Below are 25,214 nucleotides of genomic sequence, written 5' to 3'. Positions count from 1 at the left end.
AGAAGTTTTCCTACTACTGATGTCAGACTAACAGGCCTATAGTTTTCAGGCTGAGAACGAGATCCCTTTTTAAATAACGGCACCACATTAGCAATCCGCCAGTCTCTCGGCACCATGCCAGACCTCAATGAATCCTGAAAAATTATGTGAAGAGGTTTGGCAATCACAGCGCTCAGCTCATTTAATACCCTGGGATGAATCCCATCCGGCCCTGGACCTTTGTTTCCCTTTACATGTTCAAGTCTCTTTTGAATTCCCCCCGAGTGACCCATGCGTCAGTAGCTAAATTACTAGAACTGGGCATATTACAAGGGAAGCCTTCATTATCTGGCTCCTCAGATGTATAGACAGATGAAAAATAAGAGTTAAAAATTTCTGCTTATTCCCCATTCTCATCAACCAACGTACCCCCCCGTGATAATAAAGTTCCCACCCCTTCTTGCTTCATTTTTTTACTATTCACATAATTAAAAAATAATTTTGGATTCTTTTTACTCCTAGCTGCAATATCCCTTTCCATTTCTATTTTAGCTGCCTGATAGCTTTTTTGCTGCTTTATTTGCCCCCCTGTACCTGATGAAAGCCCCAGCTGCCCCAGCTAACTTGAATGCTTTAAAAGCACGTTTTTTATTACCAACCTCGACCCTAACTCTTTTATTCAGCCATAAAGGTGTTGCTTTGCGATGCCTCTCCTTGCTTACTAGGGGGATATACTGTTGTGTATACCTACAAAGCAATGTTATAAAGATGTTCCATTTTCCTTCTGTGCCTAACCCCATGAGAAGCCTTTCCCAGTTGACACATTGCAGAGATGCCCTTATACTGGCACAGTCTGCACGTCTGAGCGTTTAGTTACCCCCTTATAGAGCTGTCTCTGTAGCATTATCCCAAAGGAGACCATGTTGGGATCACTGTTCCCCAAATGCCCCCCCACACAAATGTTAGAGATAAGTTCATTATTATTAGAAATCACCAGGTCCAAAATAGAATCATTCCTAGTGGGTTCTTGAACTGCCTGAAATAAAAAGTTGTCATTTAGCATATTTACAAACCTACTAGCTGTTTCTGACTTAGCCACCCCATTACTCCAGTCAATGTCCGGATAATTAAAGTCCCCCATAATAACAACTTGACCCAGTTTTGAAGCCTCCTCCATTTGCAACAATAGCTGGGCCTCATCCCCCTCATCTATACGGGGGGTTTATAACATACACCAATGATCATTTTCTTTGTGACCTTCAGCCCTACTGAAATTTCTACCCAAAGAGATTCGACGTTTTCATTGGTAATGTCTTTATTACACGGCTTTAAATCTGACTTTACGTAAAGACAAACCCCTCCCCCTTTTTAATCTCTCTGTCCCTCCTAAAAAGTGTATACCCATTTAAATTCACAGCCCAGTCGCATTTATCATCCCACCAGGTCTCAGTGATACCTATTAAATCATAATTATCAATACATGCAATAGCTTGCAGCTCCCCTAATTTACCCAACAAGCTACGCGCATTAGCCAGCATGCAGCGGAGATTACTACTTCTTCCTCTACAGCTTACATTAGCTAAAGGACAGTTGAGGTAGAAGTTGTAGTGAGGTGGGGGCTCAGCAGTCCTTTTAGAGCCAACTATGTACACAAGAGTTAGTTCTCAGCAGTGCCTCCCTTAGGAGGAGCACATTCCCACCACTGAGGGATAAACTGAAGGTAACTGATTGTTTGCTCAATACCGTGAGTCCAGAGTAGGGATTTTATCCCAATGCAGAATGAGGGTACTGGCCAGTTGCTCAGTCCCTATTAAATGTTCCTACAGTGCCCAGCCGGTGCCACTGTGGATAAGTTATCTGGAGGCCCCAAACCTTTTGAGGGTTTCATCCAGCGACAGATAATAGGAGGGGTGAGGCTTGTCGATCCTGCCTCCTCCTGGGAGTTGAGCATTCATGCTGAAGTATTTCTCCTCTTGAAATTTACCGCAGCTTTTCACATAGTGCTTGAGGATGGTCCTCCCAAACCACCACTCGTGCATGGTATTACCAATAAATTCCACATCTCGGCTCCTCCTTTCGGGGTCGCTGTGGAAAACACCTTCTTTTCCAATGTCAGCTCTCCTTATGATCTCGCCATACAGCCACTCCTGTACCTTCTTCTCGACTTCATCGAAAACCCACTCTGGGGCATAAGGCATGCAGTATCCCCAGAGGTCCCTCACACGTGTATTTATCATACGCTGGACACGGGATACTGACCTCATTTTGGCGGGATCTCCCCGGCCTGGCAAGACCCAATAAGCCTGATTCAGACCAGGCATGGCCCCTCTTAGTGGCACAGTGGGTAGTGACAAAGCAGGCTCTGCAGGAGGCTGCTCAGGCATCACGGTGGCATAACTAGGAGGTTGTCCACTCCTATCCACCCATATGGTGGTGGTCCCGTCAGTGGCCCATTCTTTTGCCTCCTCTGCGCTGTTCTTTAGTTGGAGGGGAAGGCTTGGTTGCTACACTAGGTACACGGCCTCTCCCCCTAGCAACCGACTTACGCTCCCCCATAGTGGTTGGAAGCTCCTCCCCCGAGCTGACTCCACGCGGGCTGTCTTTGACTGTATCCCCAGTCAGGGAAACTGGCCCTACTGCCACACTATGTTTGGAGGAGGTACTGCGCCCCCCTGGTGAGGATGCTGGGGTAAAGGGCTCCGCCTCCGCGGAGAGTTCTGACCGTCCGGACAGCTTTCTTAACCCTTGTACAAAGGGCCCCGGTATTGGCCTCCCTTTAGGTGGTCTGGATTCTTGATAGGGGCCTATCCAGCAGTCATAAAAGCAGTAACTGCAATGGCTTTTGAAATCTTTGGCCTCCTCAGTGAGGTCTGTGCCACACCGCCCACAATATGGGACTAATTCCCTCACCCCCATATCAGTGAGCCTTTCACCATAAGTGCCACCCCATATGTAGCGGGCACCCATATCAATCACTGGGGGGTCTCTGAGGGTAAATCCCTTAGATTTTGGTTCATCCAGGACCTCCCAACCATCCCACCCTTTGTGCAGTTTAAGCACAAAGTTCAGTAGTATGTCCTGGCCGCAGCCGCAGGCTCAGGTAACTCTGGCAAAAGTAGAACAACCACCTGCTCCAAAGAGAGCCACCCCACTATGTGGCTTGGCTGGGCGCGGTGGTGACTGCAGTCTCTGTACGTTCAGCCGCAGCCGCGGTCAGAGCGAAGAAAGGTACAAAGTTATTATAGTTGGGGTACGCCTGTATAGTCCCTCACATCCGCGTAGGGCGGTGCAGTACCCAAAATCTGGCACAATTATTGTATGGCCGGCCGCACTGTTTAAGCCGCCCCACTATGTGGCTTGGCTGTGCGGTGTATAGTATAGCTGGCCTCCTCCCCGGAGAAATTCTTACCCGCAGCCACGGTGTATGAAGTGGAGGAGCGCTTATGGCAGAATGCGCAGCCGCGCAAATGCTGTTAAGCTGTGGTGATGTGACAGGGTATCCTTTTGCAGCCGCTTGGGGTCTCTGTTCTCAGTCTGGATACGGAGCTGCTGTACGCACGTCCGCTCACTGAAAAGTATCACCACAAAATGGCGGCGGTGACGTGAGTCCAGGAGCCGCCCTTTTTGAGATCTCGCGTCTGGATCTTTCCTTCACGCGAGACTCCCCCTTCGCGCCAAATGCCCCCGCGTCACATAGAAAGTGCGCGAAAACAGCAGAGGTTGATTGACAGCGCAGGGAAGCCAATGGGAAACGGTCTAAGAGCTCCAAAAGAACCCACGGCCAATTACAATTTAGATTTTTCGATGCAGGCTAGCCTTTTTCATATTTTTTTTGATATTTAAAGGTACAATACACACAGTGTTTCCTAGCCCCACAAATACGTTGGGCGCCAATGTAACACTTGTTTGGCTTAATAGGGGTGTTATATCAGGCTAGTTGGACATTAGAGCACGTGTTACATGCAACCCCCTTTCCCAGGATGGGCCTCCGCTATATGGGAGCTATGTCAGGGGCTATAGGATGTTGTTGAACTACAACCCACACTGGTGTTGTGCAGTATAATAAGTGATAGGACGCCAGGAGCTCTTGCAGTTAACTGGATAATACTTTATTGGACAGGCACATATGGAATAGTACAGCAGGGTATATACTCACAGTCACAGCAGTATAGAACTTGGTCACAATGGATACAGCAGAAGTGACACTTAAGGTAACAGTATAACCCACTTGGAGGTTATGCAGAGTATTAGCTGTGAGCCCAGGAATGGATGCCCTTTACTGGAACGGATCCCCTCCAGCCAACTATGGTTCAGGGTAAGGAACTGCCTGAAACCTGCATCTTAACTGTGGTCCCTACAGCAAGGCATACAGAGCCTGGGTTAGACTAAACCCTTACAGTCTCCTTTGATGGGGCGAGTGCTGCCCTTACTAAATAAGCTATCTATGCTCACCACTCCTAGAGGGCGCTATTACATATGACTGACTGTGCTGGCTTGTTCTCATTCACGGGGCCCTGTCCCCGACTTACAAATGGCAGGTTCTCTTTACTGGGGCCTTATGCCTCAGGCTCAGTGACGTGCAGCCTTAGGACACCAGCAGCCAAAGAGGAAGCCACTTCCTTGTGCAAGACACTATATAGTCTGCCAAGGGGAGTGGTCAACCTGGCTAAACCTATAGGGGGTAGCCTAATAACTGAAATCTGAGTGTAGAGGGCTCTGCCCTATAACAGCACAGATAAGATAAGGATAGGGGATAACACCATAGGGAGCTTAACCCTATGGGTCCCTACACATACATACATAGCAAAGTGACTGAAACTTTTGTCACAGCTTCTGCCTCTGTTTCCAACCTTTGTAACTTATATTTGTTACACAGCTCAGTATTTGGGATCATTACAAGGGGGAAAGAAAAGTCCCACAATAAGGATTCAGCTAAAGTCTCGCCCCAAGCTCAAAGTGCCAGAGCAGGACTTATTTAGGGAGCAGCCAGACAGGACTGTGATTGGTTGGCCTGTATGCATGTAGGGAACAGGCAGAGACTAGAGCAAGCAGGCAGGGGAAAGAAGAATATTGGGAGTCGCTCCCTAAGCTCAGTGACATCAGCCAAGAGCAGACTGAGCATGTGCAGTAGTTGGGCAAAAGATGGAGAGCTACTGTGGGCATCTTCAGGGGCATGGGGCTTTATTTCTATAGAGCTTTGGGGATGTTGGGCTGGTACAGGGGCTCAAACACACAGATAAACATTTCTAGCCATAGGCTTTTTTAGGCTTTAGTTGTCCTTTAAAATTTACAGAATGGAGGTTGTAATATAATAATATCCATTTGTGCATAAAGTTGATTTCATTCATTCTTCACTAGAAATGTATCTTTTGTATATTTTTTACCAGTGTTTATATCCACACTTTAATTCTGTCTACTGGGGATTTGCTTTTTGTATATAGAACATATTTATATAGACAAAATGTACTTTGGACAAATGGCACCCCATAGGGGGAGCAGCAGAGAGGAGAGAGGAGAGAGCTGTGTGTCTCTGTCCTTGTATTTGGGGGAAGTTACCTATATTTATACCCCCCTCAGGGCCAGAGCTTGGCAGCGTACAGGGCTGTCAGATCCCCCCCAACTGTAAGTGTGCGGTTGTGTTGGGACAGGTTGTGGCCAAGTCTGAATCTTGTGTGGCTCCAGGTATCTGCCATTTTTGTGGGGGGCTTCTTTCCCAGATTATTGCAGTTGGCGAGGCTGCAGGGCTGGGGGCAATGCACATTTTGCCAATTTAAGAAAGTGGCCTCTTCATACTGTAATGTAGCTCTGAGTGCATTCAGCCAATCACATTCCCACAGTCTTTATTACTGATTATAGAATCTCATTTTTATGTAACAGAGACTGGAATATACTGTACTGTAGGTGGGCACTTGGCCTATCAACACTGAATTTAAAGGGAATGTAAACCCACCAAAACACTGTCCCACTGCGCCCCCTACTTCTCTATAGAAAATGATGAAAAACCTAATTACACATGGAAACCAATTCCCCAATGAGAATTCTACTGACCCAAAACTTCATTATAGATGCAAGAGAAGTGACCAATGAGAATTCTACTGACTTAATTACGGAACAAAGACATGTTATAAGAAAATACATCAACTTTTTTCCCTCCTTATTCTTTACCTTTGTTCCGGCAGTTTTCCTAAAATCCCCATATTCCATTCACTTGTACAGGGCGGGGGCCTGAGCTTGGGGTTAGTTGAATAAATAGTATCAAACTGCATCAAAAAAGTCCCACAGCACCCGCATTTTGCAAGTTTTTCACAGTTTTGCACATTTTTTGCAAAGCAAAATGGGACAGATTCACTCATCACTAGTTATAAAGTCTCTAGTTGGTGAAACTGACACTCCCCCCATTGGTTAAAGTCCCACTGGGCAGGTTTCATATCTTCTCTCTCATTGGGCTCATCTTCTTCTTCTTCTTCCTCATCCTCTCTGGATTCACTGGGCAGGGACCTCCTTGGATTCTGCTATTTTTTAATCCAGACAGACTTACTTTTTTGGCTGTTTTTTTAAAGTGTCATTCCATTTTTCTCCAGAAAAAAACCCCTGGTGCTCTATATTCATAACTTCCCTGCAGAGGAGCAGCTGTCAGTACCGTATTTACTAACACTATCAGGGGTATCACAGAAATACTCACTTGTACTTTTGTAGTTGATCTTAAAGGACATGTAAAGCCTACCGTATATACTCGAGTATAAGCCGAGCCGAATATAAGCCGAGGTACCTAATTTTACCTAAGAAAACTGGAAAAACCTATTGACTCGAGTATAAGCCTAGGGTGTCACCAGTAGGGCTTGTGCGAGCGAGCCAGAACACGAAGCACAAGAAGTACAGCAGGATAACCTTGTTACACGATATTGCTTGAGAACTGATAATTGATAACTGACATAGATCCCCCCATTCTCAGCAGAAAGCACATTGACATTAACCTATTGCTGCTGTCTATATACCCGAGTTTTTACAAAGTCCACACTTAAATAGAGATGACCCAGTTGTTACCATATACTCAAACGTCCAGTCCAACCCTGGAACTCATTTGCACTTTATATATACTATATATAGATATAAATCCTTATGGCAAGTACCTTGTTTGGAACATGCTGTGTGCCTGCTACTATTTACAGTTATCATCCTTAATAATAGGGCAGCTATTATTTATATTATTATTATTTATATTTCCATTTACACCCCTGACTCTTTGGATATACAAACCCCAAAGATGCAGCCTCCTCCTGATACCATCTTGCCTCAGGATACACAAGCTATAGTTACAGCCCATCCCACTAATACCATCTTGCCTTACTCTAAAGCCCCACACGCACACATGCTGCACGGACAAAAACTCCTGCAAAAGTCGCAGTATTACATACCGGCACTTGCGACTTAAAGTTCCCTCAGTCCCGCTCTCTGCCTATGCGAGCTTCCCAGAACCGCCATTCTGCTAACTGGGCACGCTTCTGCTCTGCTGGGTGCAGCAGTCGCGCCAGTGACGTCACGCACCCCCTTCAGTTACTCATGGTCTCATCTTACAAGGTGTAAGATGAGGCCATGAGTAACTGAAGGGGGCGCGTGACGTCACTGGCACGACTGCGGCACCCAGCAGAGCAGAAGCGAGCCCAGCACAGTAGAAGAACGCACAGTTAGCAGGATGGCGGTTCTGGGAAGCTGGCATAGGCAGAGAGCGGGACTGAGGGAACTTTAAGTCGCAAGTGCCGGTATGTAATACTGCGACTTTTGCAGGAGTTTTTGTCTGTGCAGTGTGGGGTTTTAGAGTTGGTTGAGGGTAGGCTGTCATGTTGGCGGGGGCAGCGGGAATCACCAGCAGGGGGTCAGGAGGGTCCATGACTCGAGTATAAGCCGAGGGTTAATCTTTCAGCACATTTTGCGTGCTGAAAAACTCGGCTTATACTCGAGTATATACGGTACATTTTCCTACTATGTATAAAGGTTGGGCACGTCTCCCCCACCCACATCACACCATTAGTACTGAATATATCCCCTCCGTTTGCAGCACCATCACATTTTCCTAAAACAAATAGCAGCTCTTACCCGGCGGCCATTTTCCCTCTGACATCATCAGTGACATTTACATCTGTAAAGTTCATGCAATGTAGAATGCAGGCTTGTGTAACCCTTTCTTGGCACACTCACTTATTTTGAGCTGCAACAGGAGAATTTGTTCTCTTTGACTTTAAAGATACTGGAACTGGGCTGTTAGCGCAGTGCTGCCACCTAGTGGACACTGAGGAACACACCGCAAGGGACTTTCCACTAGGAAATAATCACACACAGTTTTGCAGCAATATGAACTTTATATAACTGTTGAAAATGGAAGTAAAACAACTTTATGGATAACTGATTATCTGGCTCTGAGGAACTTGTGCAGTCTATCCACTCCTGGCACAGACAGTCTCTATAGGTGCCCAGTCCCAACCTGTATCCGGATAGACCACAACCCTTTTTATCAGTTCAGTCCCTTCCCCAAGAGCTCTTAAGTCCCCCAGGTAGCGCTACCTGCCCCAGAGTACCTTCCCCTATGGAGAGGTGGCTGCTCCCACATAGCAGGCAAACGAGCAATACCTGTCCTCACCAGGGGACACACACGGAGATTCCACAGAGGACTTTGTAATCCCAGGCAGCCCCACAGACCCTTATCCTTTCAGTCTGAACTCACAGCAAGTGGTTCTGGCTGCTCACTCTGTATCTCTCTTCCAACACTGGCAAACAACAGCAGGGGCACCCTTTATCAACTGCTGGGTCCGCCCCTAGATTTTTGGCTCCAAACCTTAAACACGCCTCTCCCAGATATGCACTGCGGAATCCAGCCAATCGGGTTCCTCTCCAGTCTGTAGCCGGGCGGGATGATGTCACAGACTGAGAAACAGGGGACAGAGTTCTCTGATCCCCTACATTTACACAGGCAGAACTTACTTTGATAAAAAGTCTTGCTTGGACTGAGTATGTAATGGTGAATCTGAGCTCAGGAGAGGAACCTTGGAGACAAAACCATGTTTCTTCAGCAGAGGGCACAGCTAGAGCAGCGTTTCTATGGAAACCAGCAGCGCCATCTCTTCATTGGCTGCTAGACTGGAGGGAGTGTTTAGCAATCTGAGCTGAGAAGAACTGAGCATGCCCAGTAGCCAAGCGCCAGAGTCAGTTTCTAAGGGGGGATGCTGAGGGGGTTAGAGGAGGAGAAGGAAGGAGAAGGGGGTGCTGCAGCCTTACTATTACCCTTTAAACAACGAAAGTGGCAGGTATCTAAATATTTCAAAGAGGCCGTTTACTGATTACAATTTTCTTGTGGGGGGTTTATATGTCCTTTAAAATGGATGTTTATGAGGGGGGGAACGTCTATAGTTGTTTATTCTCATTACAGTTTGCCCAGTTACAGACTTTCCTTTGCTCAGACTCATTCTTGTCCTGTTCATCACATTATTGTGTTTGTCCCTTTCTGTCCATTGTTTCCGCTTGGTCTATTTACCCTTTAAAGTTATCCAAATACTTTGTACCCAGAATGCGACTCAGAGACTCGTGATCCTTTTTGTGTTACTTGTTCATAGACTTTTTGTTTTTCCTCCACAATAATATTCCCGCCCCCCAGAGACATTCGGGTATCTCTGCCCCCCATTGTGCCGCCCACTCCCCCAGTTATTGGGATCTTTCCCTACAGACCTCTGGGTATTGTCTCCAATGGGAAATACTCCTCCCAACTGGCAATTTCCCATAATAACTGCACCCTCTTTTAGGGAGAGAGACCCCAATATGTTATTTCCCTGTGACTTTCCCTGTTTTGTTACACAAACTCCATTTTTATTTCTGATATATAGAGAGATTAGAGACAATAAGGAGGGTGGGTGTGTATCTCACTAGTAATAAGGGTTAATGCCAATAACAATCAATATGAACCAAACACTCATTATTGCTGAGATGTAACATCAGGAACAAAGACACTTTAAGAAGAATAAACTGTTTCTATATCAGCTTTTCCCTCCTTATTCTTTACCTTTGTTCCGGCAGTTTTCCTAAAATCCCCATATTCCATTCACTTGTACAGGGCGGGGGCCTGAGCTTGGGGTTAGCTGAATAAATACTATATTGACCTAACTTAATTCATACATATATATATATACATAGCTACGTGTCTTGATCCCCACAGGTTAGAGGTCAGGAGAGTGACAGGAAGTGACACGTCAATAAATTCCCATATTACCCAATCAGTGCACATCATCGATTAATGTAATACGACCCATGTGTCGCTGTGTTTCTAAAACAGTCAATTTACCCAATAGGAAAGCATTACAAATCCCCATCTCTCCCATAGGTAGAGCTGATAACATTATAACATTATAACAGGCCCATATATATCTATAATAGCACCTCCATTTCACGTTCATATTCACTAATTCAGTGATATTGTATAAAATGTCCATTGAAAACTGCTCATCTCTTAACAGTAAATGAATAAAATACCTAATAAATACCAACACATATTAATGTTCAATTTTTTGCTTTACTTCCTTATGCAGACTAAAGCCCCGCCCCCACTTCCTGTTCAGTTCCCGCCCCCACTTCCTGTTCAGTTCCCTCATCAAAAAAAACACAAAACCTGCTCAGGCACAGAATGGCTCCTGTTACCTCCAGGCATGTGCAGAAGGCTCTCTACTTCGACTACAGTAGTCGAAGTGATGAGGGAACTGAACAGGAAGTGGGGGCGGGGCTTCACTCTGCACAAGGAAGCAAAGGAAATGAGCAGGAGAATTAAACATCTAACTGAGGAGCCAGGTCAGACTGAATGCTGGGACACAGGTAGGTCATTCTGGAGGCTGTTTAGAGTCATTTTACTGATAGAAACGGTTTCCTTATTCTTTAAATCCAATAGCACATAGCTCCGCCTTTATCAGCAGGGAGTACAATAAGTTGTTTATCATCACACAAAGAATTAATAACATTCCTCTCAATTTTCATTATATTTGAGTCAAATTTCTTTTGTTTTCTCAACTCTCATTACTTTCTCTTTGGACAATCTTGGCCTATGTTTTAATAGAAGTAGCAGAATTTGGGGGGTCAAATGTGCTCCCCGGGCGGAACTTTCCTCTCTGTATCTTAACGTTGTCCTTAAAGTAATCCTTCAACTTCGACTTGTGTTGAAATCTATAAAGATCAACCTCAGGGTCAAAGGAATTGTTTTTATTTACAGGCACAAAAGGTCAGAACATGTTGACTCAAATAAAAATCACTTTATCAGTTTTTTCGGGGGGGTCGGCCCCTTCGATTTGCCGCCACCCCACCTGGTGCGTTTTCTTTTCCTTTGTTTATTCCTAAAAAATGGTTCTGTGTGCAGCATGGCCACTCCCCTCCAGGGTAACACATGATGCAGTGGGATGGGCAGGGCCGCCATCGGAGGGGCACAGGGGGGGCAGTTGGGCCCGGCCTCACTTTTAAAGGGACCCGGCCATGATACAGTTTTTTAGCTCAGGCCCCCTTTAAAGAATTTTGGGCCCTGTTATTGGTGGTCAGCAGATAATTCCATTGGTTGTGCCCTGTTCGTATGCGTATGGGGCGCAACCTTATAAAAGTGTTCTGATGCAGCGGGCGCCGGGGGACATATCAAGAGGATGCAGCCGGAGGATGGAGGGGGAGCCAGAATAAGCAGGAGGTTGCTAGGAGGGGGGAACCGGAGGAAGCAGGAGGTCGTGGGAGGGGGAGCCACAGGAGGAAGCTGAGGGGGAGCTGCAGGGAGCTGGAGGATGCTGGGTGGGGGAACTGGAGGATGCTGTGTGGAGAAGCTGGAGGATGCTGGGTGGGGGAGCTGAAGATGCTGGGTGGGGGAGCTAGAGGATGCTGGGTGGGGGAGCTGGAGGATGCTGGGTGTGGGAGCTGGAGGATGCTGGGGCGAGCTGGAGGATGCTGGGTGGGGGAACTGGAGGATGTTGGGTGGGGGAGCTGGAGGATGCTGGGGGGAGCTGGAGGATGCTGGGTGGGGGAGCTGGAGATGCTGGGTGGGGGAGCTAGAGGATGCTGGGGGGTAGCTGGAGGATACTGGGTGGGGTAGCTGGAGGATGCTGGGGGGAGCTGGAAGATGCTTGGTGGGGGAGTTGGAGGATGTAGGGGGGAGCAGGAAGCAGTGGGGAGTGGGCCATAGTATGAGGACACTAGGGGAGGACCAGCAATGTTTTAGGGGGCCCTGGGCTGTCACCAATGCAAAACATAACCCCTGGCTATCAGTGTTTTAGGGGGGCCTGGCTACCAATGTTTTGGGGGGGGCCCTGGATACCAATGTCTGTGTGTCCTTTGTACTGATGGGAGGGGTCACTGGGGGAGGTGCCATTGGGGGGCAGGGTGTGGGAGGAGGGGGGCCAGGAAAATTTTGTTGTGAGGGTCCCCGTGATTTCTGATGGTGGCCCTGGGGGCAGGTAGTTTCAGATAAAGGGGAGTCACCTGAACTGTCTACGGTGGAGAAATTCCTCTCCCTCCTAAAGTTACATCTGGTTCTCCTTACCCCTCAGCCCATCAACCAGCCATACACTGTGCAATCCTTATAATCTTGTTCAACCTTAATAATCTCAGCTTGTTTAAATGCTATTAGCTGCTGTCGATATTGCTGTGCCCTCCCCTCCAACCTGTGCAGCCAATGAACTGACTGATCAGTTATTAGAATAGTTAAGTCTCTGCCCCCCAATTCAGTGATATCGGGGTGCACTTTAGCCAGATCCCTACCCGATCCTTTGATACCCAGTAACATCAAACTAAGGGAATTTTTATTATAAATACCCCACCATTGTCAGCATTAGATGGCCCTATAGGGGGTACATTTCATATCCTAATCCCCCTCGGAATTGTACGCTGTCTATAATAAATAATAAACAAAAAGAACATTTTTAAGTATGCACCAATTTTTTGTTACACGCCAAATATTTACACAGCTAATTTTTATGCCTATTTCGCAAATATGAAATCCACCAGTGGCGAAACATGGAAATTCGCCACAAATCCATGCCTGGTGAAAAATGTCGCTCATTACTGCCCCCTACCAACCTGAAAAGCCACTGCAGCTCCCACTGAGCACTAAACACCAAGATACCAGTAAGGAGATCAGTATTGGTATTGGCCGATATGATTTATTGGTTGTTTATAGGGAATTAACAATGAGCAGCCTATTCAGAACCAGGGGGGCTCATTCACACAGTCTGGGGCAATGTGCAACGTAACAGGAGGAAAAGAAACCTATTAAAACCAGTATCTGTCTGCCCTTTGCCGTTCCCTGCACTGCTGCTTGTGACTATATGTACCATTGTATCAGTGCAGCAGTATTTAACCCCCTCTGCCCAAGGACTCATTTCCCACAATGCCTTGCTCAGTTCTCTTATTCCTCTACTTTCTAGGGTTGATAATCACAGAACATGCAAGGCATTGTGGGAAAGGGAGTAGAATGCTGCTACACTGGTTCTTGCAGTCACAAGCAGCAGTGCAGGGAACAGTAAGGGGCAGAGAGAGACTGATTTCTGTATGATTTCTGCTTCTCAGTTGGAGAAACTTGTAGATATGTTATCGCCCCAGTATCACCCCAGTTTCGCCCCAGTATTGCCCCAGGATCGCCCCAGTATCGCCCCAGTATCGCTCCAGTATCAGGAGAGAGGATGGAATTCCTCTACAGAGGGAGAATCACAGTGCAGTTGTTTCCCAGTATATAGTCACTGCCAGTCCCTCCCAGTCCCTCCCAGTAAGGGAAAGTGAAACTAAACTGTCAGTGGGCAAAGAGCAGAGGCACCGAGTGGAACCAGCCCGTCCCTTCCCTTATGGCTGGTTGGGGGTTTCTCCTGTTCCTTGTACTGCCGGCAGCAGGTAAGTTCCCCTTTATTATAAGATTATTGGGGGGAACCCTAGGGGGGTAGGTAAGTGCCTGATTTCCTCCCCCCCCCCCCCCCCCCCGTGCCCCTGGGCATTACAGTCAGTACAGTCAGGAATATTCTGCGCCACGTTACTGTCTGTGCCCCCCAGGGAGACATCACAGGGTTAATAGGAATGAGAGTTGCCCCCAATACACTATTTCCGTCTCCCCCTTTCTCCATTTTAACAAACTCCTTGTTTGACGGCAAAGTTTATCATTTGCTTTGAATTCGTTCTTTTTTGGCCAAAATAGAAACCAACTCATCGGAATTTTCCCAATGATAAATGTAACAAATTGGCTTTTCCTTCTATTTGACATTTTCTAGACTTTATCAATAGACAATTCATATAGTAGGGGGGGAATAATACAGAGAAGCTGCTGCCGAGAGTCCCGAGACTCAGTAGAACAAACATGGCCCCACCCCGAGCTCCGCCCCCTCACAGTCCCAGTGTTTATTCAGCTCCTATTTATTGTGCCAATATTTAGCCTTATGTGCCAGACTGTATCCCTCTCAGTATAACTATATCCACCTATTAAACTGGAGAAGGTCAATAATATCTACTGGCTCCTCTCACTCTACTTTCCCAGCAAAATCTCCAAATTCCTTCTATGTCTCCTTCCCAAATATCTTTAAAGGAACAGTTCAGTGTAAAGATGAAACCTGATAGAGAGAATCTGGGCAAAATGGCAAATATTTCTATTATAGTCAGTTGGGCAAAAATGTCATCTATAAAGGGGAACTAAACCCAACCGTAAAGCTGCCCCACAGCGTCCCCTAGTTCTCTATAGAAGTTGATGAAAAACCTAATTACACATGGAAACCAATTCCCCAATGAGAATTCTACTGACCCAAAACTTCATTATAGATGCAAGAGAAGTGACCAATGAGAATGCTGATTCCCTGTGTCAGGCCCCTTGCTGGTACCTTACATATAGAGATAATGATGCCATTTTCCCCTTCATTATATTAGATGAGATTAAGGAGAATGCTGATTCCCAGTTTGCCCTAGTTTGCAAGTGTGTGAGAGAGCCCCACCCTCCAGGGCCAATTAATATGCAAAAGAATCCTCCAATGAGAATCCCAGCTGATGTGAGTAAATCCGGCTCCCTGTTCTCTGTTCCTGCAATTGGAGTTGGGAGCAATAAGCACAGTTTCCCAGCACTGAACAAGTCTGTCCCTTTATCCCCATGTCTGATTCCTGTGCCATATAATGACGGGAAAATGCCATCATTATCTCTATATGTAAGGTACCAGCAAGGGGCCTGACACAGGGAATCAGCATTCTCATTGGTCACTTCTCTTGCATCTATAATGAAGTTTTGGGTCATTCTCATTGGGGAATTGGTTTCCATGTGTAATTAGGTTTTTCATCAACTTCAATACAGAACTAGAGGGGCAGTGGGGCAGCTTTATGGTTGGGTTTAGTGTCCCATCAAGCTAACAATGCCTGTGTGCTTATCTAATTCTGCTTTTCATTTCCCCCTGTAGGTTCCATTTTAGATATTTCTGCCCCTTCTCCCCAACTGGTTCTCCTTGGATCTGATACTCAACTCAGATGCACCTTCTCATTGGCCAAACCTCCCATAAACCCACTCTTCCTCGCTGTCTTCTGGTACTTCCAGGATAAGGAAATCCTTAGATATGATAACAAAGGGTTGTCCCTCGGCCCCAGGGTGTTGTTCAGTAAAGAGGCAGCAAATAATGGGGATGTCTCCGTGTCTCTGGCCAATGTGTCCATCTCTGATGGGGGGATCTACAGATGCCTGGTGATATACAGCCCGGAAAAGAAGGAGAAGGAGGTTCTGTTGGAGATCTTTGGTAAGGGGTTCTCTCAACTAAAATGTAACGTTTGCCTTCTAGAAAGGGAATTTAGCAGCCTCTTTAAATCAGAGTGTTTATATATAAAATAAAGTTTCTTCATATCTTTAATAGATACTTAAGTAAAATTAGAGAATATTCCCCCAATATATGTTTTAGAACCTTTAGTAGGAAAGTTACAATGAGTGAGTTTTTCTTTGACATCACATGATGCCTTCTTCTCTGCTTGGCCAATCCCAGCTACTGGTTTCTTGAGGAGAACATGTTACAGAATCATGTAAATCTACAGAACTGCTATCTGTGTAACAGGAACCGTATGGCAAGGGGGGGTTTCCCTGGAGTAAAAGCAGCTTAGAGTATCTCCATTAGTAATGTACCTGTACAGTAGGTCTAATGGCTCTCTAATATTTCATCTGTGAGACAGAAACCTGCAATGTAGAGGGTTCTCTTAGATCCCCTTCAGCCTTTAGGGTTAATGTATATTCAGACCCACGTGTGGCACTGGCTACAGGCACCATCTAAATCAGGGTGGGAACCCAATGAATGGAGAACATGGTTAAATCTAGAAATAAATGTTGCCGTAAGGGGAAGGGTCAGTTAGAGGTAGGAAGCCAAGCAGTCTGCCAAGGGGTTGTTAGTCATGTTAGTAGCCCCATGATGAAAACAAGACAGGACCACCCTGTTCACTGTTAGTTTTCCGCTGATCTTTGGGGGCACAAACCCTGATATTAATTCTATGAGTTTCTCCCAGCTCCCCCAGTGATCCGTATCCCCAATAAAGTTATTCAGAAGAATAAGGAGAACACTCTGACTTGTACGGCCAGTGGTTTCTACCCCGTGGATATTGATGTGAGTTGGTATAAAGACAATAAGCACCTTACAGACTCCCAGTTGGACAAACCTGAGAGGAACCCAGACGGCACATACAGAGTGAGGGGCACCGTGACGTTACCCCCAATGGATGGGCAGATGGACCATTACGTCTCCTGCAGAGTCCAACATCGCTCTCTCCAGCAGCCTCTCCAGGAAGATGCCCAGTTGGAGTATGAAGGTACCGTTTATGGGTCACAGAAGTAACTTCCCAGTCCAGACTGAATTTACCTTTTTATCTTACAACTCTGAGTATTAGTGTTACTATAGACCACATGTGTCAAACACAAGGCCTGAGGGCTGAATACGCCCCCTGGTGACTGTGCCTGACAGTACAGAATCTTAATACAAAATTTGGCCGGTGACTTAGCCTGAGTTTTAGATTTCGGCCCCTTATGTGATTGAGTGTGACACCCCTGATATAGACAATATTTTGTGCAAATAATAATATATTTATAAAGTTTCAACAGATTCTGCATCTTTGTACAATGGCTGCCCAGCTCCCCCTTGTTATGTGCCCTTTAGTTGTACAAATACCTTCTGCCCTGATTGGCTCTCACATTAACATACAGGGAGAAGGGGGCGTCCGGTTTTACTAATGAAGGAATTTCTGAGTAAATAATAATAGAATAACTGGATGGAAAAATGGGAAGCGGGAAAATGTAAAAAGATGGGAAATGAAAAGATAAATCAGTTGGAAAAAGAAGGAATAAGCAGAAAAGAAACAGGAGGTTGATGATAAAGGAAAAGAGAGGGAGGGAAGGAGAGAGGAAAAGAGAGAAAAGGAAACAGAGGAGAAGAGAATGTGACAGAGAGAAAGGAGAGTAGAGGAGAAGAGAAAACAAAGAGGAGGGTAATAGTGGGGGGTAATAGTGGGGGGTAATAATGGGGCACGAGATAGAAGAAAGGAAGCAAAAAGAAGTGAAAATAGAAGAAGGAGAGAAAATAAAAGGGAAAGTAGATAAGAGCAATGGGGGTGAGAGAAATAGTAAATAAAACATTTGAGAAGTGAAACAACTGAAAAAAGAAACTTATAGTAGGGGGGGTTAGAGACAGAGGTGAGAATATGGGAGTTGGGGGGGGGGGGTGACAGTAAGAACATGGGAGAATGGAATGATGTGAATAAGAGGGAGAAAGAGGAAAACAGTTTGATTGACAGGCCTGTGGTTGGCCGGGTAACTGAGACCCTTGGTTCCAGCCCTTTCCTCTACAGTCTGAAGGAGACTTCTGTGTAACTGGGCCCCGGGGGGAAAGGGGGGGGACCCTGGAACTTTCATTAATCTCTAGTGATGAAGTGTTCAGGGAAAAGATAGAGATAAAATACCCATGATACCCTGGGGTACAGCGCTGCTCAGAGGAAACGGTCCCACATACAGTGACAATGTTCCCTTTATTCCAACAGAGGGAAATTCCAGCTCCGTGACTGTGGCCGGGGGCATTGCCCTGGGGGTGATACTAGTTGGGCTGGTGATTGGCCTCGTCATATGGAAGCAGAGAAGGAAAGGTGATGTATATTCCCTTGTTCAGTGCTGGGAAACTGTGCTTATTGCTCCCAACTCCAATTGCAGGAACAGAGAACAGGGAGCCGGATTTACTCACATCAGCTGGGATTCTCATTGGAGGATTCTTTTGCATATTAATAGGCCCTGGGGGGCAGGGCTCTCCTACATATTTATTGCACATAGGGGCTCTTTTTAGCCCTTTACTCTGCTCCCCCTCCTCTTCTAACCTCTCTGACCCTTCTGCTTCTGTACCTCATATAATAACCCCACAATCAATATGGCAGCTCCGTTACAGGGTTACTCGGTGAGTGAGATTAAAGGGCCAGAGAAGCTGTTGGATGGAGAAGAGGCCACTCTGTACTGTACGGCCACTAACTGCCCCCAGGGGAACCCACAGGTCACATGGAGTGAGGAGAGGGCAGGAAAGCAGCAGGAGATACCCCAGTGCCACCCGGGGGACCCAGGGGAAGCAGAACGGCTGTTGGGGGGCTCCTACTTCATCACCTGTAGGAAAGAGGGGCTGCAAACCCACTGCTCCTCCCTGAGATTTGTACCCCGTGTGGGGCAACACAGAGATGTGACCCTGATCTGCAGGTTTGTCTGCGCTGGGGCAACTACGGAGAGGAGATTCCCCTGTGCCAACATCTATGGTAAGTGATTTTATTTCATAGGGGACATTGTGTAATGGAAACATTAGTGTGATGTTATTCTAAAGCTCCTGAGCTTCACAGAGTAGTAGAACTGGGGGCCATAAGGCTGTTAGACAGTATATAGAGCTATAAATCATTAATATGGAGGCTCCTGTCTCTGAAATGATCACTCATGGGAAATATCTGCTGGCAGCATGGGACATGGGACTTCTGTTGGGGTCTCTAGGAGAGATGTTGAACAAAGTCTATAGAGTTCCATCACGCACCTTCTGTTCTCCAACATCTTGTAAAACCCTCAGCTTTCTCTGCCCTGTGCTCAGATATTTGGTTACCTGATTCCACATTGTGTTTATTTCCCAGCCAAACCAGTGCCGGTATCAGTGGTACCAACTCTGTGTGACTCTGGGGAGATCCTGTACTCTCTCACCCTGCGGGGATTCTACCCCAGAAATATCTCCATCACATGGACCTGTGGGGCAGGAGATTCCCAGGGCAGAATATTATCCACAGAACTATATGAGGAGAATCCGGATCTCACATTCAGTGTGTGCAGTGAGGCCAGAATTAGTGGGGACCAGTATAAAGATCCGGCATTCCGAGTGGGTGTGGCCTGGGAACATGGATCTTTGGATGCCCCAGGATACAGAGAGATCTCTGCACAGGATCCAGGTAAAAGGGATTGTGGCTCTCAGGCTTTGCCTTTCTGTCCAACCTCTTGAATTCCAACCCACTTTATATTAACTGCCCCTTAGTTCTGCCCCAAAATGAATGTGGATTATCCAGTGGAAAGCAGACATTGGGAGCCATAATTTGGGTTCTACATTATTGTATTTGAGTCTTATACATGAAACAGGGGAGATAATGGGCCACAACCTGCGACCGAAATGGTTGGGATCTCCCCACATGCCACAACCTCAATGGATTCTACTAATATTCACAGTTTGAAGCCAATACAGTTGTTCAATTAACTTGGGCAGAATAATCCCGTTTCTATAAAGAATTCAGTTACTTGGTTCGTCACCACATCATTTCTCATTATTTTACAGAATTCCCATGGAAACCAGCAGTGGAGCCAATACAGGAGGCTCAGTTTCTCCATAACAGCCCCACCACCCTGCGGTGCAATATCTCGGGGTATTTCCCAGATGCCCTGACAGTGACGTGGCTGCGGAAAGGGGCACAAAGTGAGGAACTAACAGAAGTGCCCAATACTCACCCATATATATGGCCCCACAAACAGCCAGATAGCACCTACAGCTGCACCGCCAGTCTGATCATTTACCCCTCACTGAGAGACCAGGGGGCAGAATATACCTGCAGGGTGGCACATCCCAGTCTGGGGGAACCCATAGACACGAGTACTGGGAGGATCAATGTCATGGGTGAGTCAAAACCACATGAAGGTTCATATAAAAATGTGGTGGGACGAAGCCTCCATTTCTACATCCACTATGGGCTTTGTAGCCGGGTCTCATGATTGGCCTCAGCTGTATTATGGTCTGAGAGACTGCTCTTAGAGTGTGAGCTGGGGGGAGAGAGAGAGTGGGGTCTCTCAGGAGAGCTGCACCAGGCCATAGAGAGCTGAAAGCCTTTTAGTTATTGTGACTTATTTGTATTTGATGTGGAGAAAACCACTGAGGCCCTACGGGGTCTGTACAACTGAGCGATTTGTTTGTTACAGTTGGAAACCTGCTGGTAATAAAGAGCAGAATGAAATGGGGAAATGTTATTTATAACACATCTTCTTATAGGAGAAGGAAAGGGATAATCACTGGGTTTGCCAGATGTTAGGGGCCACTTGCCCACTTACCCGATACCCCATCACTTCTGCTCACGTGCAGTAGAGTAAATAAATAGAACTGGGCCGGGGCAGTTCTAGCAAATAGGAGCACAAGCCTGGGGTATCAGGGAAGTGATTATAGTCATTGCAGCTCTGCTAAAAGCATTTTTGGATGTATATAAATAAAGTAGGACATCTCTGCTCTTTCTCTGTCCCTTCAGCTCCCGCTGTCAGTTCTTTTATTCCCTTACTGGATCCTGGGTGGGACTATGTGGGGGGTTTATCTCCCAGTTCCCTGTAGGCTTCTCCTTTATAATAATGAGTATTTGGTATAATCGCACCTTCCCCTTTATCTGCTGCCGGATACAAACCCCAATTTTATATTCCCTGGATTTGGGGGTTTCCTAGAATTTAAACTATTTCATGGACTCGGGCAACAGATTGTATGTTTCCCAGAATTCATGCTGTCCCCCAGGCACTTTGCTTCCTTTTCTATTTCCTATTGTTGCTTTTCTTTTCCTCCTATAAAACATTATATTTATACAATTCAGTACTATAAGTACAACAGTGTTTTTGGTTAAACAATTGCTTTTTACTAAACAGGATCCTTTTCTAAGTTTCACTAAGATACAAGTCAGCATTGCACTTACAGTATATCAGTATCTTATTATTTATATGTGATTAACACATTATTATTCCCCCCCCAGCTAAACCCGTGTGTCAGGATCCGGTACAAATGGATCTTCTCACTAACGGCAGAGTTCAGTTCTCCCTCACCCTACGGAGCTTCTACCCCCAAGATATTGAGATCAATTGGATCCTTGGGGAGACACAATATACTCAGCCCCCCACAGACACAGTCACCCAATCAGATCCACTCACGTATGATATCACCAGTGTCTGTAGCTTCCCCGGGAATCTGTTCTGCAATCCCGAATATAAACACCATGTGACCTGGAGCCATGTGACTATGGAAGCCCCTGAGTCCCGGGAACTGTGGGTAACAGGTGGGTAGGTAACTGGGCCTGGGGTAGGGTTAATATAGGAACATAATGTAGGGGGGGGTTATACACAGATCCCCAGTATAAAGCCCATGTGACCTGGAGCCATGTGACTATGGAACCCAGGGAACTGTGGGTAACAGGTGGGTAGGTAACTGGGCCTGGGGTAGGGTTAATATAGGAACATAATGTAGGGGGGGGGTTATACACAGATCCCCAGTATAAAGCCCATGTGACTATGGAACCCAGGGAACTGTGGGTAACAGGTGGGTAGGTAACTGGGCCTGGGGTAGGGTTAATATAGGAACATAATGTAGGGGGGGGGGTTATACACAGATCCCCAGTATAAAGCCCATGTGACCTGGAGCCATGTGACTATGGAACCCAGGGAACTGTGGGTAACAGGTGGGTAGGTACCTGGGCCTGGGGTAGGGTTAATATAGGAACATAATGCAGGGGGGGGTTATACACAGATCCCCAGTATAAAGCCCATGTGACTATGGAACTCAGGGAACTGTGGGTAACAGGTGGGTAGGTAACTGGGCCTGGGGTAGGGTTAATATAGGAACATAATGTAGGGGGGGGGTTATACACAGATCCCCAGTATAAAGCCCATGTGACCTGGAGCCATGTGACTATGGAACCCAGGGAACTGTGGGTAACAGGTGGGTAGGTACCTGGGCCTGGGGTAGGGTTAATATAGGAACATAATGCAGGGGGGGGTTATACACAGATCCCCAGTATAAAGCCCATGTGACTATGGAACCCAGGGAACTGTGGGTAACAGGTGGGTAGGTACCTGGGCCTGGGGTAGGGTTAATATAGGAACATAATGTAGGGGGGGGGGTTATACACAGATCCCCAGTATAAAGCCCATGTGACCTAGAGCCATGTGACTATGGAACCCAGGGAACTGTGGGTAACAGGTGGGTAGGTACCTGGGCCTGGGGTAGGGTTAATATAGGAACATAATGTAGGGGGGGGTTATACACAGATCCCCAGTATAAAGCCCATGTGACCTGGAGCCATGTGACTATGGAACCCAGGGAACTGTGGGTAACAGGTGGGCAGGTAACTGGGCCGGGGGTAGGGTTAATATAGGAACATAATGTAGGGGGGGGTTATACACTGATCCCCAGTATAAAGCCCATGTGACTATGGAACCCAGGGAACCGTGGGTAACAGGTGGGTAGGTAACTGGGCCTGGGGTAGGGTTAATATAGGAACATAATGTAGGGGGGGTTATACTGGGGATCTGTGTATAACCCCCCCTACATTATGTTCCTATATTAACCCTACCCCAGGCCCAGTTACCTACCCACCTGTTACCCACGGTTCCCTGGGTTCCATAGTCACATGGGCTTTATACTGGGGATCTGTGTATAACCCCCCCCTGCATTATGTTCCTATATTAAAGCCCATGTGACCTGGAGCCATGTGACTATGGAACCCAGGGAACCGTGGGTAACAGGTGGGTAGGTAACTGGGCCTGGGGTAGGGTTAATATAGGAACCTAATGTGGGGGGGGGGTTATACACAGATCCCCAGTATAAAGCCCATGTGACCTGGAGCCATGTGACTAAGGAACCCAGGGAACTGTGGGTAACAGGTGGGTAGGTAACTGGGCCGGGGGTAGGGTTAATATAGGAACATAATGTAGGGGGGGTTATACACAGATCCCCAGTATAAAGCCCATGTGACTATGGAACCCAGGGAACTGTGGGTAACAGGTGGGTAGGTAACTGGGCCTGGGGTAGGGTTAATATAGGAACATAATGTAGGGGGGGGGGTTATACACAGATCCCCAGTATAAAGCCCATGTGACCTGGAGCCATGTGACTATGGAACCCAGGGAACTGTGGGTAACAGGTGGGTAGGTAACTGGGCCGGGGGTAGGGTTAATATAGGAACATAATGTAGGGGGGGTTATACACAGATCCCCAGTATAAAGCCCATGTGACCTGGAGCCATGTGACTATGGAACCCAGGGAACTGTGGGTAACAGGTGGGTAGGTACCTGGGCCGGGGGTAGGGTTAATAAGATACTATTAAATGAATGTAATTGCTGTGACTTTATCCCTATTTATTGGCAGATTTCCCCTGGCGCCCACAGGTAGGAGAGATCCGGGTTCTCACACTGGGGAAGGAGAAAGTGGCACTGAGCTGTAGGGTCTCTGGGTACTTCCCTGATGCCCTGACTGTCAGCTGGTTCAGGAAGGGGAAAGGAGACCAATCAGAGGTCCCACTGCCTGCCCATTCCTCATGGTTCTCAGACTTGTTAAAGAAGATGAAAGGAGACCAATCAGAGGCTGCCCTGCCTGCCCAATGGGATGGACCAATGATTACTGATATATGTAACAAGGAGAAAGGAGACTGGGTAGAACTTGGCGTGCCTGCCCATTCTGATGGGTCACAGATCACAGACACAAGTAAGAAGGAGAAGAAAGGAGACCAATCAGAGGCCTCACTAAGCACCAAACGCTATAAAGTACCAGAACCCAAATCTCAGAGGCAGGAGAATCAGACATTTACATGTGAAACAGAATTATCCTTCTCCCCAGAGCAGAAGACTGACCAAGGGGCTGAATTCATCTACAGAGTGGGGCACCCCAGCCTGGGGCAGTTAGTAGAGAGAAGGGCCGGCCCATTAGTGATCCCTGAATAATCCCCATTCCTGCCCATAACTCCCCCAATGTATTTGTTATATATTTATACACATGAGCGCAGAAAGTCTACAGTCATTAAGCATCACTATCCAAGCCCGCATTTATAACACACCTCTGGGAAAATATGTACCCCCCCCAATCCACCAACTATGGCTGGGCCAAATGCAGAAGTACACAGACTGCATGCAATACTTACTGTATATACCAAAAGAACAACCCCTGAGAGGTTGGACAAGTTATGGGGCTCTTGGCCAACCCCCTAAGGTACCAACCCACAAACGCTACAGCCTAGCACCGAATAAGCGCCATCGAGCCACCCTACCCACTGTATGTCCATGGCAAACCCTACACCCCTTTACTTGCCCGTTACATTGTTAATTATTGGTTCTTGTTATTTATTTTATTTCATTTATTTGCATATCCGGATTTTGTAAATAAACTGCTCCACCTGACAGTTATATATATATATAGAGTACAATGCCAACCCTACGCACTCTGTAAGTAACTACTGCAATATTTAAAAGTTTTTTTTAAAAAAATGTTGATGTGTAATGACAGATGTACATGCAATATACAATAATAGATCAATAAAGGTTATAATGTGTAATAAAATGAAGCATCTCTCTCTCTATGAATCCTACCTGCACTAGCCACTAGCCCGCTGCCCACATCATTCAGCTTCATCAGTAGAATTCTCATTGGTGGATTTTCTTGCATCTTTAATTACATTTTTCCGCAACTTCTGTAGCAAAACAAGGGGGTGCAGTGGGACAGTGTTATGGTTGGATTTATATCCCCTTTAAGAATGTCACAATAGCCACATACGTAGCAAAGTTTTGCTGATCAGTATTTTGGAGAAAGACATATTTACATTTTGGATGCAGAAGAAAATATATTCTAATAACTAGAGTGGTCTTTTATAACATTACCCAACATAAACATGCAGTAAATGCAGTACATGCAGTACATGCAGTGCCCCGCAGCAGCCATGACTGCCCAAATGTGATATATGAA

General features: G+C 46.5%; 1 protein-coding gene across 2 annotated transcripts in view; it reads left to right on the top strand.

Moving 5' to 3' along the window:
• Window positions 1-24,788, top strand: part of LOC101732019 — a 100,796-nt gene extending 76,008 nt beyond the window's left edge. The window contains exons 1-9 of one of the 2 annotated variants that reach the window (XM_031892897.1): window positions 13,526-13,866; window positions 15,402-15,731; window positions 16,483-16,782; window positions 18,004-18,105; window positions 18,388-18,753; window positions 19,114-19,422; window positions 19,800-20,135; window positions 21,241-21,540; window positions 23,628-24,788. In XM_031892897.1, coding sequence (XP_031748757.1) covers window positions 13,821-13,866; window positions 15,402-15,731; window positions 16,483-16,782; window positions 18,004-18,105; window positions 18,388-18,753; window positions 19,114-19,422; window positions 19,800-20,135; window positions 21,241-21,540; window positions 23,628-24,199 — 2,661 coding nt within the window. In that variant the 5' untranslated portion in view covers window positions 13,526-13,820 and the 3' untranslated portion in view covers window positions 24,200-24,788. Of the gene's footprint in view, window positions 1-13,525; window positions 13,867-15,401; window positions 15,732-16,482; window positions 16,783-18,003; window positions 18,106-18,387; window positions 18,754-19,113; window positions 19,423-19,799; window positions 20,136-21,240; window positions 21,541-23,627 lie in introns of those variants that run through there. The other variant, XM_031892896.1, reaches the window with a different exon arrangement.
• Window positions 24,789-25,214: the final 426 nt, after the last annotated feature.

Source organism: Xenopus tropicalis, chromosome 9, assembly GCF_000004195.4.
Source record: "Xenopus tropicalis strain Nigerian chromosome 9, UCB_Xtro_10.0, whole genome shotgun sequence".
Taxonomy (NCBI): Eukaryota; Metazoa; Chordata; class Amphibia; order Anura; family Pipidae; genus Xenopus; species Xenopus tropicalis.
The sequence above is the reverse complement of the archived record's forward strand: the minus strand, read 5'-3'. Positions and strand labels throughout refer to the sequence as shown.